The following is an 18,767-nucleotide window of genomic DNA, read 5'->3' on the forward strand; positions in this document are numbered from 1 at the left end:
CTAGTTAGTCATAAGATGACATAAAATTACCTACAAATATGAACAACTGTGAAAAAGCATGTGGATGCTTAAAATTTATCACATTCAACTGCTGTCTCAACATGAAGAATTACAAATCCATGCCCCAGCCCCAAAGTATGGATATAAACAATTTACTGTAGGCCAGTCCAAGTGGGTAACATCTCATCCACAACCCTCAGTCATCTGGACAGACAAGAAAGAAAAAGAGAGCAGAAAATAAATCAAGATTTTATTCACTCTGGATTAAGAGACTTATACAAAGTTTAAAAACTTCCTTTTTCAGGAAGTTTTTAAAGGGGTCATTTACACATTTTTCATTACACATTAACAAGAAAGAATACAGTAGTGGGACAGAAAACAACATCCAGTATTACTGATTGTTAGCTCTCAGATGAATGACAGAGTTCTATTGAAGTAATGACACACTAAAAAGCAGCAAAATATACTGAGGAAGCTAAGTCTCATCTTATAAAACAGATAAACCAAATTTTAAAAAATGGACCTTTTAATGAAGACCAACATCTTACACCTGAAGTTTATTTAAAGTTCGCAACTTATTCCTGGAAGTAGAATACTGCAAATTATGATGGGATCTTTCAAAGAAGAAACAGAAATATAAGAAAGGAAAAATATCTTTATTACACTCCCTCATATTTCAGTAGCACTGAAATACTGCATTAACATAACATTGCAAAAGAATCATCATAAATACCACATTTTAAAAATTGGTTTTAAAGTATTAATAAGGCCTTTGAGCTATAATTAAATTTTCAATTTACTTGCAAAATAAATCTTGCAGTGCGACAACTTTTTTTTCAACAAGAAAGATTAGTTTGAAGAAAATTTGCCTTCATGGTTGTAAGACCAGCCTGCTTTGTTAGCTTAACTATCACACTTCTTATCATTATGTTAATTTTTCAGTAGAATGAAAAATTTTTATGAGATATCTACTGTTGTGCTTACTTAAACTATAAATAAACGGATCATTTTAGGCTGAAGATGGTATCTTAATCTCTTGGCAAACACTGAAATCTCAAAGATACAGTAGATAAAAAAAACTATGGGTTCTTTTTTTTTCTGAAGAGTATGCATTGTTTGACAGAATTAATTAATTGCTTTCTCTTGGCTGTAGTTTCTCAAGCCTTTTTTCACCCTCTTCAACGAAAGCAGTCTTTGGGAGGTAAGGAAATCCCTTGCTGGACATTTCTATTTAGGACTGCCTTCTCACATTTCTATACACAGCTGTGAAAATCACTGTGAAGACAAAAAGTCTGTGCTGAGCTGCTTCTCTAATCTTGTTGGTCTGCTTGAAGAAACGTGATTCACCTTCAGAGAAAACAAACTGAATGATCTAGTAACATACCACAGCACCTAGAAAAACACTGCATTTCATTATTGCTTAATGAATTTACCTACGATCAAAATAAAACTCATCTTGTCATTGCACAGACTTCTCCTGCGTTAATTACTAAAGTATTATCTATCCATTTTCTCTTCAAAATAGTGCCTCATTATAGTATCAAATCAAGTATTTCTTACAGTTAGATCAGTAATTTAAGCTTATGGCAGGGGCAGGTGGAGTGATGAGGGAAGCAGCTGTTTTGAGGGGCTTGACTGAATACAGCACTATCAGAGACACTCTTATCTAGAAAAAGTCATGGTTGTTTATCTCATCTTTTGACATAAACCAGTGTTTTCACTTTGTTCAATGGTGTTGCATAAAATAGTTAAAACTGCTACCAGTGAGAGAAAACGGCATATTAATATGAAGTTTTCTGTTGTTGGAAATGCATCCCTTCTTACAGATGCAAGCTCAACACACAGCAGCTGTGAATGACGCACTTAAAAAAAAACAGAAAATGTTTGTGTGGGATATTTGGCATTTTTATTTTTACTGTGAATGCGTATCAGAATTAACTCTAAAACTCACTCTGAGGGGTAACAATAGGTATTTTCCTGATCATCCTTAGGCAGGGTCTGCATTGATATCTGCAATTCAATTGCTTGTGTCCTGTGTTAAATTCACTAATCTGAATATAAACACATAAACATCAATAGAAAAACCATGTCAAAACTGAGCACAAAATAAAAGTCAAAGAGAGTCCTGCAGCATGTAAAAAAAAAAATACAAATGTATGTTAGCCATTTCATTAAAAGAGATTTTAAAATCACGATTTTAAAAATAACAGCAAAAAACTCCACTGGTATGTAAAGTAATTCTTTACATATAGATTTGTGAGTACACTTACAAGTGCTATCTTGCCACACTAAAGAATTCATTGATATTATGTATAAAAATATTATGAAGTTTAAGTCCTGCCAATTAAATGATGAAAAGTTCTTTCTTAGCGGTTTGATGGTTTTGTGGCTTTCTTTTCCCCAGATTTTAAGTTACCTGACAATACAATCAACATTACCTGAAGTTTCCCAACAATAGAACCAATTCTCAAATCAAAACCAAAAAATAGCTAAGATGCATAATCATTGTGAAATTCAAAATAAGAGAAAAATCAGCCCAGAATGGGACTTAGAGTCGCATGCAGAGATTTCATGCCTTCACTGAGATAACTCATTAAGTGGTTTTAGTCTCTTCCACAATTAGAAAGATTAATTCTCTAAAAAATCATTGGAAAGCCTTCATTTGGTGCAACTGTTTGAATACTGGAGTTACAGAGAAGTTGTACAATATCAAAATAGCATAAAAGCTATATGAGGTAGCAACACTGTACGTGCAGTGCCGATATGCACAACAAACTGTTCTGAGTAAACTATTTGCTAACACATAGAAGATGATGTTTTACAGATGGGCTAATCAGTACACAGTTTAAGTGACTATTAGGCTCCTCTTCTTTTTATGAGTTGTTGCTTCAAATATTCAAATATATGCACAACTTCCAAGCTCGAAGGATCCCCAACTCATATCCCTATAAAAACTGCACATTTCTCAGTAACAGTAAGAAACAGTAATGAGCAGAGTAGCCAAGGCCCGTCTTGGCAGCCAAGTCACATGTCAGAAATAGAGATAATTCCAACTCCTGGAAAACTTGCCAGGGAAGAAAATTAGGTCATGGTAAAATGAAACAATCAAGCATCTGAATTTCTGATTCCGTCAAAAGGGAATTGAGGGAGTTTACAAAATAAGAGTGTCCCTGACAGTCTGGTTCCACAAACCTTTGTTTTGACTGATCATGTAACATTATTTCATTCTACAGCAAACTTCAGCATTGTAAAAAACCTAAAACTGAGTCAATTTTAAAATATTCAACACACACACACACAAAATATTTCTTGCATATAAGTGTAAATATTTCTAAGTAAATTAATGAATGTTCAAGTCCTAAATAAATCTGGGCCAGGCATCGTTCTCCAATTTTAATATTCTTTGAAAACATAGTAGACTAAGACATGGGTATCTGTGTTTTGCCCATGCCCACATTCAACACCTTCAAACATAGCTAGAGTAAGTTGGGTACAAATTCTATTTCAACATGTGAGCCACAAAATCAAACTTCTCAACTACAATCAAAAAAAGCAATTTTCTACAAAGCTACACAAGTACTAAAGTTGAAAGGGGAAATTAAAATTCTAGCTGGTAATCAGCAGTAAATTTGTGATTAAGAAATAATTTGGCATAGAGGGCAACAAGGCCTCAGAGAGGATTAAATGGTCTAGGAGCAAGGTTGCCAGGTACACGACTCCCTATTGTGTTGTAGCAATCCTGCAATACCAGCAAGGTGTCTGGGTCCACATTTGGGCAGCAGACCTAGGAGAAGGTGTGGACTCAAGGGTGGGCTGAGGTGCATCTTGTGACCACGCACAGGGCTGGTACTGGGACAAGCGGTTAGAAGGCATCTGCTCAAGAGGCATCTATGCAACTTTTTTTAAAACCACTTACTGAAGTGGGATTCTGATCACTGTGCTGTTCATTAATTATATTTTTATACATATATTTAAGCACAAATATGTGTTTTAATTGCCTTGACAGATACAATAAAAATTCTGCAACAGTAGTTTAAACAGAAGACCACTTACTATTTTACAAAATGTTTTGTTTTCTTCTGAGTCGTGCAAAGTTAGGCTTTGAAAACAAAATTTGTTTAGTCTGAAGGAATTACACAATTCTTCTTTCATAAAAACTTTATGTTCCAATACAGATAATATTGATCTGGCATCGGATTTCTTCTCTCAATGATGATAGATTAATTGCTGGAAAAATGACAATGAATTATTTGATTAGAAGAAATTTAAGTGGATCAAGACACTATCTGTCAAATATTTTTAGCTAGATATTAAAAGATGGTATAAAATAGACCACTATTTATACTCCAAGAAGGTAACACACTGAGTATTTTCTACCCACTGCTGTTTACCACCTATTTACCTGGTTATGTTTTATGAAAAATTACAGTTTAAGAAACATCCAATATTTTACAATCTCCTAGTCTGAAAAAAGATTTTATACCAAACAATAGCTGATTTTCTGACTGAAATTATCCATTACTGCAAAAGTGGTTCTAACATATTTTTAGCAGTGTGATTCCAAAGTCAGAGGAACACAGTCTTTATCACCACTTTCTCCTACACACAGCTCTTTCTGGCAAGTGGAAGGGTAGGAAGGATGACAGACACATTTAAAAATTCTCAAGAGTATGGGTCTTCCAGGTTTGAGATTAAATTTATTACATTTATCCATTGTGAATTACTGAGAAAAGGACACATGTCCAGTCTGGGATGCTGTTTTCCAAAGGTACCCCTACATTAACTAAAGCCGCAAAATAATATAAGTAATTAAATATCTATTAAATGACTAAATTAAATGATTACACATTAACTACAACTCAGGTGTGAAAGATGAATCATCAAAAATAAATCTGTTGAGAAGGGATTAAAGCATTCAAAAAGATACGGATACATATAACTATAAAAGCTGACATGTAAATATGAACATCATATTCATAGTACTGGTAGATTTTTTAGTAATACCTTTGAATCTGCAATATTCAAGTATGTACAACCATGCACTGAAACTTGATATAATTTGATTCCACTCAACATACGTTTTCAACACCTGCAGCATTATCTTAGCAACACTTCCACTGATACGTTACAAAAATTTATTAGAAACATCAAAACAGAGACTACTCTCTTCAGTACCTCCATCACATGTACACATTTTACTAGGCTGAGAGTTAGATCAGAGAATTCTCTGTTAGAATTTCTCAATCTGTCCTTGTGTAGAATATCTACAGATAATATACTACCATCCTTCCCAAGAAGCAGAATAATGTCAATTTCTATGTAGTCACTGCCGAGATATAAGAAGAAAAGACTTATTTGCCATGGTAGATTCCCCACCTCCACCCACTCTCCCACCCTGCCCCAACATGACACAAGATAGTGAAAAAAAGCTTGTTTTCTACTGCAGTTTCCTAAGTGTAAGAGAGAAGGTTTAGCGTAACTGTGAATCCATCACTCACCCATCACTCTAAATTTGGGGCAGTCTGACTGGATATCTACCACTTCTGGGCTACAAAGAGCAAACCAGCAAAGAGATGTAGACAATTTGCAAAGGGCTCAAAAATAACAACACTTCATTGCAGACAGCACAAAAACGTACCTATGGGTACTTGCACATCAGCCTTCCTTTTCCCCAGTCTCTACCTCTTAAAGTCTTTATTTTCCTGTCCACGGAGAATGAATCAGAACACAGTAAAGCACAGCTATACGGCATAAGTATGATCTATGAGATAATGAATGTTCACAAAAATTAAAACAAGTTGAGCAGAGATGGGGGGTTTTGAGCCCTTGGGAAAGAAAAACAAGAAAGAAGTCATCATACCCCAAACACATTAACAGTATACAAGGAGTAAATGCTACAAAGTGATATTCCATAAAAGAAACTTACCATTTCCTATCATAACTGAAAGGATTCTTCAGGAAAATGCTACAGTTACCTTTCATTTCATCTGTCATCTGTGTCTAGGACATCGCAGAGTTTTATACGTAATTATTTTTATACAATGCAAATTTCACCCAGATATAAAAGAACACTGATAGTCTCTTACAGTAACAGTTGATCTATCAAAATTTAACAAAGGTTTTGTAGCTGATTGTTCTATCACTGAATTCCTCCTGTATTTTATTTTACTTGAAGTCTAAATAACATTTTTACAGAACTGTGCCCTGAGAAAAACCCTATCACAGTCTTCTCTTGTGCTAGACTAACCACTGTTATCTAGATCTCCCAAAAGTGCATTAGAAAATGAGATTACAAAGTACCATGGATCTGTTTCTCCTGTTTTGCAGGGAAAGAAACATACATATATGTTTACAAATATGTTTTATGTAAGAGCAAGTATGTTAGGAGTAAAATTATAGGTTAGTATTTGCAAACAAGTTTTATGATAATCCCTCCTTTCTCCAAGAGGTTGGTTCATTCAGTCTTAATTACTGGAGGACATGTCTACTCTCTTGAAAAGTAGTCTCTGAGAAAGACTTTGCTTGAGGACAGAAATGTAATCTCTGAAGAGTATGGTGATGCTCCAGAGCCTGCTGGCATGGTACAACTGAAAAATGGCCCTAAAAATTTCACACTCAGGCTGATAAAACTAAGAGTTTTCTCCAAAACACTTTATCAATTGGAGGGCAGAGCTCAGCAACTGCCAGTGAGCTCCACTGCATCCAGATAGTCCTGAAAGAATTTAGTTTTAAGGGCTATTTCACCCTTGAAAATTAAAATCAATCATCTTGGTAGTTTTTTAAAGAGTTACCATTGGCTCAGAAAAACAGCAGTAGTTTTTTGCTACAGGCATAGAAATTCCCTAACCACAGGAACTAGCTAAAATTCAAAATGTCTCTTTCTTCTCATATTTATTTTTTGTCAAGTCGGACAAATGAGTAATTCTTGTTTGTTATACAGTTGTGTATCTGAGTCCTCCAAACAAGGCATAATGAAAGGACTTGTACTTAGGAAGGAAATAAAAGAGACCAGTTATATTCAAACTATGCAGCATATCACTGTTGAATGAATATTCAGCTCATTCTTTCTAAAGCTTTTATTCAATATTTACTTAGGCAAAGCTCCCACTGATTTCCCTGTGAGCTTTAGTTATAAAGAACAAAGACAACGAGATTCAGTACTATTTTTAATTAAAACAAAAACAAACAAACACCCTCCCACCCCCGCCAAAAAAAAAACAAAAACCCAGTTACTAAAGATTGCTTATTCTTCTAGAAAAAGAAGGGTAAGTAAATTTCACCATGATTAAAAAACTATTGCAAACTAGATTGCTGCTTAGCAGATAGGCATCCTGTCATCAACTGGAAATTACAGTGAGAGCCATAGTTTGCTGGCTTGAAGCTTAAAAAAGCTTCCTGATCTGAGTAACAGTCAGTCTATAGTCATCACTAGATGCCGGATGGTAGAAAGGCTTTAAGTAACCGTGAAAGTACCAGGATACTTGTATCTGTTTTATTATTGTTTTATGAAAAGAAATGCTGCAGGGTTCTAGTATTTTTTTTTCATAATAGAATCTTTCACTCTATGCTTTCTTTAGAAGAAAAAAAAAAAAAAAACCCTACAGTTTTTCACAAGACTGGGGTTAAAATGGAGCTTTAATCATGGTTTATCAAAGGGGTGGAAAGATCAGACTGTCTCAGGTGGATAGAACAGTCAGCTTCAGCTTATTTAATTTAATGAGATTTCCCTTTACCAGAACACTGTGTATGGTCACAATATCTCTTTATTTCACACTTTCAGGAATAAAAGACAGTCTCACTGGTAGGATATTTCCAGCTCTCCACTAAGTCGCTATATTTTGTCTAGGACTAGCTTTAACCCCCAGACAATCAAGGAGAACCCATGTTAGCAAACACAGAAGAGGGAGACTCAGGGAGTCTTAACAGCAAATATGAATGAGTCACCAGGTATAGCTGGTGATTATTGTACAAGATAATCAATACAGCTTGGTACACTTTTTTCTAACACTTATTTTCAGTAGGATATTTTGATGGAACTGGAACCCATCTCATGTAGATGTCTACGAAGTGTACAGATGACCTAGTTACTTAAACTCAGTCATAGTCAGTAGTGAGACAAATGGCATCTTTATACTGCAAATCGCCTTTGCATATGATTTCTTCCTTCCATCTTTGTCATGACTTCTTCATATCATATACAATTTTTTCTTTCATATGACTAAAAAGGAACTTAGCCAGCTGAGATGCAAATATCAAAGTTTCAGATATTTAATTTCAGCCAGATAAATCCCAATTTTCCTGTCTCTGCAGAAGACAGAAGCTAGTCATGTATCTCAAAAGTAAGTCACATTTGCAAATAAATGAAACAATTAAAATCTCCCTTCTTCTGCTCCTCTATAATTTTATTTCTAATTCCAGATGTCTTTCAGCTTCAAATTGGTATTTTCTTATTGGCACTCCATAGCAGTAAACATCTGACCTCTACCATAATTAGTAATCCTGAAGAAAATTACTTTACCCCTCCCCTCAAAATTTTCAGATAATTATAGAATAACCATGTTGAGCATATCCAGTCTAATATAACTTGGGACGCAGCAGAATGCTGCAGGTGAATTAAACCAGTGTTTCGTGCTCCCTGCATGCAACTCAGATTGTCTAGAGCATCACTCTTATAGTGCATGTTCCCCTCAAAAGGTTTTATTCTTGTTGTCTTGTTCAGAAACTCTGCTCCAGGCCTTCTTTAATAACAATGTATTCTGTTTTCTCTCCTGGTGAGGTTTATTAGGTTATATGGCACCTGAGTAATAATATTTTTGTATCCTGTTTAACCAATATTTCATGAGACTTTTCTTTTGTTCTTTAGAGTTTTCTTTAAAGGTATTCTTTCACAATAACTGAACAGGTCAAGCAAATACAGATGGGGATTTCTTGCAACAAGTATTAAACATAATCAGAAAAAATAATTTATAAAATCTTATTTTTAGAAACAACTAAGGCTTTGAAAAACACTTTCTACTTAGATTTAGAAGTGGACAGAGAAACACCTGAAAAAGTGCAAGATCTTCTTCAGCTATTGGCTGAAAAAAGAATGATATTAAGTAATAAAAATAAATTCAATTATTCCAACATGCTGTTTCTAATCTACTTTTCCCTCAAGACCCTAAAATATGTAAATATTTTAATTGCTAAAATAATTTTATAGAAATAAACAGGCACTCTAACAGCAAGGAACAAGGAATAACTTATTTTTGAGCACAACTACATAATAATATCTACTTAATAAAAAGTTATTAGACCCGCTACCCAGCTGGATAGATTTTCTAACCATATTTTTTCTCTATCCTTTGAGATTTAAAACCCTTGAGGCAGTTTTCTTCGCTTGTTTATTAAGTGAGTACGATATTTAAATAATAATTCTGTTGTTCCTAATTTTAATCTACTTAAAATGAAGTTTCCAGGATTTCAATCACTTTTCAAATTATTGCACTGAAAATTCTCATTAAGTAGATTACAGACAGCATAGTTTTTACCTCCAAGTCAACACAATGTTTTGTTTACTAAAAAATAGTGTACCAATTTGTAGTAAACACTTAAAAACTTCTTCTGAAAACCAAAGTAGTTGGACACCAACCCTCCACTGTGTTTTACAGGTTTAACTCGAAGTTACTGGCCTAGACTTCAACTGGTAACAAATGACCTACAGAGTATTCTATAGAGTATAACATTAGCCTGTAATGGTACACTCTCACATATATAAAACATAAACACATGACATATAAGTAAGAATGATAAAATACGTAAGATATAAAACATTGCAGAGGTAAAATTTCAGTAAACCACAGTTGGTTAAACCCTACCGCTAAAGCTGCATCATTTTTTACAAACAAATAGAGCAAAACATTTTCATCTTGACAGCATGCTGTTTCTCATATATGTTTTACGTTATTTCTCACATTTAGAAAGACAGCTCTTGTTATAATGATATTAATCTAATATATACTAGTATACTGAGAAGGACATCTCTTCCTCAATTTTTAATCTAGAAGTCATACATAGGCCCTGACTGCCAAAACAAGTTATTAGTTACAAAGAAATTTTATATTCAAGAACTACCAGATCAATTTACCAAAACAATTAACGGTGCAAAATACAAGCAATTGTACAGAAACTTGTCAAGATCAATGTTACCACTATTGTTTTGGCCTTTCCATCCCTCTTCATAAAACAACTGAAAGCTCAGAGAGAAAAGCAAATTTTAACTTTTCACTGCAGAAACATCTTAAATAAAGATAGTATGTGCTTCTGGAGTCAGTGACAGACATAGACATGATTATTTTAGTACTTGTTATTTCTTTACAATTTTTAAAAAATTGCCTGGAGTGTTCTATGAAGAAAAGCCCTTTGAATTAGTCATGGCACTCACAGCTCCTACCTCTGTTATCACCTTGTTAGTTGAGAGCAACTAACATTAAACATTAAAAGTACTGTGAAGCAGGTCAAGTTTAGTGTGATACAGCACACTAAACTCTCAGATCTACAAGAAGCACCAATGCACAGGTTCACTTGGGGGAGAAAGAAAAGAAGTATTTGAAAGATTTAATTTTTCTTGACTATTTGATTGTTCTTTGATTTGCTTGTTTGGAGTGTGGAGTTAGCAGGATTGAGAAGGGATGGGGGGGCATATATGGCCTATTTTTTCTCATCAAAACTTGTTACAAAGTGAGATTGTTGAAGTTCTTTCAGAAGATGAATCAGTAGACAGAATACTGGCAAATATATTAGATATTGTGCTGGTTTGGGCTGGGGTAGAGTTAATTTTCACCACAATGCCTAGTATGGGTCTGTGTTCTGGATTTGTGCTGAACACAGGGTTGATAACACAGAGATGTTTTTGTTGTTGCTGAGCAGGGCTTGCACAGGGACAAGGCCTTTTCTGCTTTTCACACTGCCATGCTGGTGAGGACACTAGGGGTGCAGGAGAGGTTGGGAGGAGACACAGCCAGGACAGGTGACCCCAACTGAACAAAGGGATATGCCAGACCATATGCGATCATGCTCAGCATATAAATAAACTGGGTGAAGGTGGAGGAAGGGGGGGACATTTGGAGTGATGGCATTTGTCTTCCCGAGTCATCGTTACGTGTGATGGGGCCCTGCTCTCCTGGTGATGGAAGAACACCTGCGTGCCCACGGGAAGTGGTGAAAGCATTCCTTGTTTTACTTTGCTTATGTATGTGACTTTTGCTTTTTCTATGCACAGAACTACAGAATTCCAGAACATTCTGAGTTGGAAGAGACCTACAAGGACCATCAAGTTCAACTCTTTTCCGTCCACAAGTTTACTATCTTTTACCTTTCCTCATCTTTACCTGCTGGTGGGGGAATCACAGAGTGGCTGTGTTGGGCACAGTTGCTGGCTGGGGTTAAAACACCACAGTCCTACAAATATATGACAAAATATTGGTTTGTGGATTTTCTCTAAGATACCAGAGAAATGTCCAGAAAGAATATTAAACTTGAGCTTTGTACTCACATACAATGACAGAAGCACATTTTATTTTACGAGACTTTGGCAAACCATCCTAGTCAAAAGCTGTCTTTCTTGTGGATGAATATAGATGTACGCTTGCGTCCTCTTATGTAAGAAAGAAAGCAAGCAGAATGGCCATGACTGAATATTTATGAAGACAGGAAGAAGTTAATGCTTCCTTTGGAACTCCTGACTGACATCTAATCAAAATACAGTATATCCCAACCTACACAGAAAATGTTATTACTACTACTTATGACATAATAACATAGAACCAAGTGCATTTTCTTCTTCTGGTTGATTCAATCATACTTCGAGAATGTCATTACTTGTCTCTCACTTTCCTCCAATCAAGACTCCTCCAATCATGACCAAGTTTGCTCCATCCATCCTGCTGACTGGGCTCAGGGACAAGTGTATTCATGAGAATTTTAAAGCCTAGAGCAATGGGATGTGAATTGTTTATTATACTCAGTGTAATCAGCCTGAGGCTTTTCCGTGAATTCTATGCCTTTAAAGTCTGAAAAAAAAAATTCCATAGATTTTTCTTCTGATATTAGTTTAGATTTGATGTTGATACAAGTTTTTGATGTTACTGTACAAACAACATGCCAAATATACCAGAGATGCCTATAATGTTTTATTCATGGGAATAATTGCCCAGAGATGGCCTGATCTCTGATGAGGTCTCTATTGCTCTCTCATAGAAGAGATAGATTATAATAAACAGAAAATAAATATTAATGAGACTAAAAGAAAATTAAGGAAGTAAGTACTTTCTCCTCCCCTCCAGTTCACATCAACCACAAACTAACAGTAAAAGAATTGTATTTTAAAATAAATTTGTTTTGATAAACAGGACTTCAGTATATTTTTAATGTGATTCCATAAAATTGTCAGTTATTCTACAGAACTGTTTGGTACCAGTGATTAACATCAGAATGATATTAAGTTCAAAATTAACACACAATGTTTTCCTTGTAGCAAGTAATCCCTTCCCTGGGGATAATACTTGTACAATGACTTGCATCTGATGGTATAATCAAGGTATGCATTCACTTAGTCCTCTATTTGAAAACTTCAGCTTCATTAAAAGTCATTTTCTGTCAGCTTTAGAGAGGTTGTCTAATCTAGCATTAACAAGAAATTCCTGATATATAAAATAAAATCAACAGCAATCACAGTATTATTAGAAGTGGTAATAATAATAATAACAATATTTATGCATTTATAGAAATTGTGATCATCATAGTACATATATGAAAATCTGAATTCGTAAAAGCTTCTGTAAAAATGGGGAGCTTTAACACAGAGAAGTAGGTATACAGAAGTGAGAATTTGCATGGAAACTCCCCAATTCCTCTTTATTTCCATTCACTGTAAAAATTACCCTTAATAATTTGAGTCACAGCTGACTTGATGCGTATAAAGGGTTTAATTATGTTTTCTGCAACACTTCAGTTTCAGAGAGTTTAAAAAAAAACACTGCACCTATTGGGAGTACCAATTTCTGGCAGGTTCTCAAGGGATGATTTAGAAACTTGCTGATTTACAACAGTAGAGACAGTTACCAATAAAATAAAAATGTCTCATAGCTCCAGTGCAAAAAACTTACAGCGGTACTTGCTTTAATCTTTCATTTAAAACTCACACTTGACCTTATACAATTACTTACTAAGTCTGTGCACTTCAAACTTCTTTCAACTACATTGGAAGTGCAATTCTTTGGGAGAAACAAAGCATAGGAAAGCTCTAAGCAGCACTACTACAGAACTTCTTAAAATATTTGAATTTTCAGCAGCAATTATTACTTCTGTTGGTTGGAAGTATCAGTGTTAATTTTCAGGGGAAACAAACAAACTACAAAATAAGATCCTAGAAATAAAATTTCATATTTTAGATGACAGGGTCTGTTAGCTCCAGACAACCTAAGAACTTCAAAATCATTTTACTCTAAAGAGGAATATTGTGATTTCTTTTAGACCGAAGTAATTTTGAACACATCAATTTTTCATCCAAGAAATTTTCTTTGGACAACTGACTCAGTAATATTACCAATGACACTTCAAGATGAATTTTAAAGGTCTTTACTTTTGTCCTTTCTTACTGGCCACTGGCCTTAAGGACAAAGCAAAACTTGGGTATTCGGCATCCATTACTACAGAAAGAACCATAAAATTAAAGCAAGAAAAATATATTCATATAGAAGAAAAATTAAAAACCCATCCTATTCTCTTTGATGATTGGCAGCCAACTGGAAAATCTAGCCATCAAAATTCATTCAAGAAAACCAAACTTTACTTGGTTTTGTAAATGTGTTTAAATGCATTAACACCAATAGTACAAGCACCTACTGAAAAGGATTTCAATTCCTGGTTAACATCACAAGAAGAAAGAAGTAAAGTAAGTTAAAGTAGGTAAATAAAGGCTCCTGCACGGATCTATCATAATCAGTAATCATCAGTAATCACCTTTCTCCTAAGGTGATTTTATGAATTGTAACACACTAACAAAAGTCATACCATAATATTTCAGACATAAACTGTCACTTCTAAAACAAAGTCTCCTACAGAAATTTTCACTTCCAAAACAATATATAATGGGATTTTTTTTTTTCAAATTAGATATTGAAAATGAACAATATGCATTAGGCTGGCCAAGTTCTCTCTACAGGTTATTGTATTGCTTAATTTAAATAATTTAATTTATTCTTCCCACAATAAGTTCCCTTGCTTGTAGCATGGGCAGAGTTCTTGTACTTTCAATTCAGATGAGTGTTTTGACATAGTAGTTAGGACTTACTCCTAAATAAAAATATTTCACAATAATAAATAGTAGCACATATGTGAAAAAATCTGTTCAAGCAATTCAATCATTTGACACTGTAATCTATTTTGCCCTGTTTTAGAGATGTATGTGAGAAAGCCAGTAGTAAATGTATTTCATACTTGATTTGTTTTATCCTTCAGAATCCTGTATTCGAAAGAAGCTTGAGCCTCTTCCTCAAACCTTTCTTCCTAAATTGTAAGAGTGACCTCTAGTGCTTTACTGCTTTGCTGTGTGATGCAAGTCTTTTTGCAATGGTTTTAATATGCCTCCCTGTAAGCAACTGATTTCGTTTTGTGCACAGTGCCAAATGCTATTAATGTGCAATTCAATTATCATGGTCTTGTGAAAATGGATGTATTCATAAACTGTACAATGCAGAATGATGAAGAGAATTAAAGCTGTGACTGGATTGCAGCAGGGTGTTTAACAAGAGGAACTTAGTATTCATGTTTAGGGCTACACTATGCACTTAAGTATCAAATGAGATATCATTACTGAATGACAGCACAAGATCATTTTGGTGCTGCAATGTGAATGTCTGGCTCATGGGAGCATGTTTAGTTTACAAAGCATCCATATGCAAAACCCTAGGCTGTAGATCCATTGAGCGCTTCAAACTTCTCTGCCATTGCTTAAATATTTCCAGGGAGCTGTCCCCTGCCACTGGGCTGTAAGGTTATTCCTGAACATTCCTCCTTGCTTTGGCATGCACTTTCTTCCCACAGAAGCATTACTTCTGCCCTTCCCATTCCTGTGATGCACAACCAGTGCCTTAACAGGAAGGGGAGAAAATATGTTCAGTTCAGGTTATGAGCATCTGGCATTTAGGCTACTGCACTACCACAGAACACAAAATGAAATCCTTCAGCTTGTTGAAGCTGAATCAAATGGAACAAGAATAACTGTTCTACTACTGAATTATAAATGCCCTGAAAATTAGTTTCTTAATATGTTTTTTTTTATTTTTTAATTTAAAGATCATTAACATAACTCTGAAAACAGATTTTCAGATACATATATATATGTGTGTGCATGTGTTTATATCTATCTCTCTACATACATATATATGATTTGCCTCCTAGAGATCAGATTGTCTTTAAAACTGTAATCACAGTCTTTATTTTGTGATACCACCCTACTAGCTAACTCATTTTAAAAAAAAACTTTCTATTGGAACTGTTATCATTCTCTTCTGTAGTCATGCATGAACAATACTCCCTAAGCAATCAATGAAGAGACCGTAAAGTCTTCCTATCCACATTTTCCTTGTTACATTTCTACTGCTTTTGAACTGCACTGTGATTGCCATTAAAGTTGAGTGCCAGCTTAATCCAGGATATGCAGATACTAGGCTTTCCAAATTTTCAAATGCTAAAACCCACTACATGATAGAAACATTGCACAATAGAAGTCTGCCAGTAATTTCCATGCAAGACACAATTCCTTGGAAAATGCTGCACTTAAAAGGAGAAAACAAAAATGAAAATACAGCTGAACATGCATCCCTTAGCAAAATGCTGCTTTCATATACTCTTATACAGGAAGCTTTATAAACAACATTCTGTACATAGATGGGTGACAAGAATCTATAGAAGGATTTTAGAAAATTTTCAGACTAGCAGCTTGCTGTCACGATTTCAAAGCATAAATACTTGTCTCAAAAATTATATTTATTCTAAAAGCAAATAAAATATCCCAGAAGTTTTCAACACACTCTGGATTGAGTTTTAAATCATATGGAATACTTACATTTATTCCCCACCACTGCCATGTGCCAGTGATGAACAGACAGGAGAAAGAGCAGCTTCAAGAAGATTTCAGTGACAGAATCCATGTTCACATTCATTGAGGCACCCAAAAGAACCAGAGTATTCGGAAACAGCTGCTCTGTACTTCAGTTCTGCTCCTGCCTCTTCCCACTGCCTCTCTCTGCCTCTTCTCGCAGTGCTTCCCAGGGGCCAGACACCTCAGCCAAACGCGCTCCGCATCTCCTGGCACATGCACGCACACCTCCGGATCTGCTTCTCCCTCTCGCAGCAGCAATCCCTGAAGAGCAGGAGCAAGGCTCTCCCCCCCCCCTCGCCGCCACAGAAGCACTCAAGGCTGCGCTGCCCGGCTCCCTCCGCACCTGCTCCCCGGCAGCGCGCCCGGCGCGGCGCTGGACACCCCTGGCGGCGGCAGGCGGGAACCGCGGGCCCCGCCGGCGACAGACAATGGGCGGCGCGGCCAAGGCGTGAGCGAGCGCCGCCGGCCGCGCTCTGCTCTGCCCTGCCCTGCCCTGCCCTGCCCTGCCCGCTGCGCCTGGCGTGGGCACCGCCGGCTCTGCCTGCTGCCCAGCCTTTCACAGCGTGGTGTTTCTTCTTCCTTTTTTTTTTTTTTTTTTTTTCTTACTCTCTCAGCTGCAAAAGCGTTGCAAGTTCTGCTCTCGTGAAGGAAAGCGTTTTGCCTGTAGTCGAGAGCTGAAGCTAAGCCGGCGAGTAAAATGAGCAGCCTGCCTGTGGTTGAGGAGTGAGCGCTGAACTGAATGATTGACTGCCCCTCAGAAAAAGGCACCACCACTGTCCCTGGAGGGCTTTATCGCTATTAATACTGGCATTAAAGAATTACATCCTCTACTCCTGAGGGTAAACTCCTAAACAGAATATAAACATATTGCACCTGGCTTTCCCAAATACCACGTAAAGCATTTTGCTTTCTATACTTTCACAAAGGGCAAGCTCTGTTTAAACTGTCCTATTGCTTGTGCTTGGTAAACAGTTTCATTTGGGAAAGAGCTTCAGAGGAATTTTAACTCATTATATTTAAACTATATCCTAAAAGTGTGTGGTTTTGGTTTGGAGTTTGGTTTGAGTTTTTGGTTTGTTGCTTTGTAGTTTTTTTGCAAAAGAGGCTGAATTACTGTATGCTAACTCTAGAGACATTATTTCTGAAGTGTGAGAAATTTAACTGCCTGTTAGCAAACTCATGACATTAATGAGGGTAAAAGCTGTGTTAAAGGACCACATTGATGGCCCCATCACTGCTGCTTCTGCAGTGCTTACTCTGTATGAACTGTTTTGTTTTGGCAGAAATTACTGCAACAATACACAACAAAATGATGTGCCTTGTGAGTGTGAGGTGTATAAAAAGCAGACTTGGCATTTGTATATTCAGGCCAGTGGTCCAAACTTTGTCTTCCTACTTCATGTGAACTATCTAGCAGCTGCTATATACCAAAGGGATCTTCCATTCAAAGTGATACTGGTGTCTGTGGGTTAGACACTAGGTAGAATGTTGCCGAGTGTCCCTCTTGCATGTTGCAAAGACTATAGAATTTTCTGCAAATTGCTATGTAGAACTGTTTGGTGTCAAGAATAACTGTGGGATAGAGATGAAATGTGAATTAAGCTCCCAAAGCTTCTGAACTTTTGTTGCTTATTTAAATCAACTTCTTCAGCCCTCGAAGGATGCTCTTATTTATCTACAGAAGTAAGAGTAAAATGTGTTCTGGTTTCATGCTACCTAAGCTAGACTATGTTAGGTGTTACAATATGTATTTCAGCTCAGCCAAAACAACTAAAAATAAAAAAAATTGAAAGGCGATTAATGCAGGTTTTTCTTACATTCTTTTAAAAATAGCAAATCAGCATGATTAAGAAAAAAAGGCCTATTTCTAAATTGCTGTATTAAGTAGAAAGCTTCAAGTGAAGTTAATAATCTGTTATGCAGCTGGTCTTCCACTTCTCCATGTCAACTTTTATTTGAATGAAAATGCATGGAGGAACTGTATTAAATATTATGTGAATCATAACCTGCCTTCTAGCTCTCCTAAATCATCCTTTAAATTCTAAATTCTGTTTCCCAAGTTTAGTGCAACTATAGAGTCACTTGTCCAGAAGCTGGATTTCTTTGCTATATAGTTCCTTGAGTTAATATTGACCTTCTAACTAAATTAATATGAGCATAAAAATGTTCCTTGTGCTGCATGCCATCTCTAAAGAATATCCCATGAGATGGTCCTTGACTCTGCAGCTAGACAAAATTTCATGCTTAAAAATAGGACAGATTTCTCATAAAATCTTGGCAAGGACTTTCAATGTAATGATGTTCTTTAGGATTAGCTCTAAGATCCCCGGGGCTTTGAATCAGGAAGAATTATTATTCTGGTAATGTAATGCAAATTCAGTAAAAAGGCCAATGCCATTGTGGGTAAATATTTGTCTTATAAAATAGCTTAGAGTCACCAAAAAGGAACATCTAACTGACAAAGGTCATCGGATTTTGTGCTCTTTTTTTTTGACAGAATTGCATGCAAATATACACATGGGTATAACGTACTTTTATAATTATGAAAACACCAGTCTTAGAATAAAATTGTATGCCAAAATATGTACATATGTTTCTGTTTGGACAGACAGTATTACAGAAG

At 35.9% G+C, this 18,767-nt stretch overlaps 1 protein-coding gene across 1 annotated transcript in view; it reads right to left on the reverse strand.

Annotated features, from left to right (window-relative positions):
- Window positions 1–16,205, reverse strand: part of CNTNAP4 (contactin associated protein family member 4) — a gene marked incomplete at both ends in the record, with an annotated part of 207,427 nt that extends 191,222 nt beyond the window's left edge. The window contains one exon of the mRNA XM_082301928.1: window positions 16,109–16,205. Within this exon, the coding sequence (XP_082158054.1) occupies window positions 16,109–16,205 (97 nt within the window). The remainder of the gene's footprint in view (window positions 1–16,108) is intronic.
- Window positions 16,206–18,767: the final 2,562 nt, after the last annotated feature.

Source organism: Coloeus monedula (assembly GCF_965178545.1).
Source record: "Coloeus monedula genome assembly, chromosome: Z".
Taxonomy (NCBI): Eukaryota; Metazoa; Chordata; class Aves; order Passeriformes; family Corvidae; genus Coloeus; species Coloeus monedula.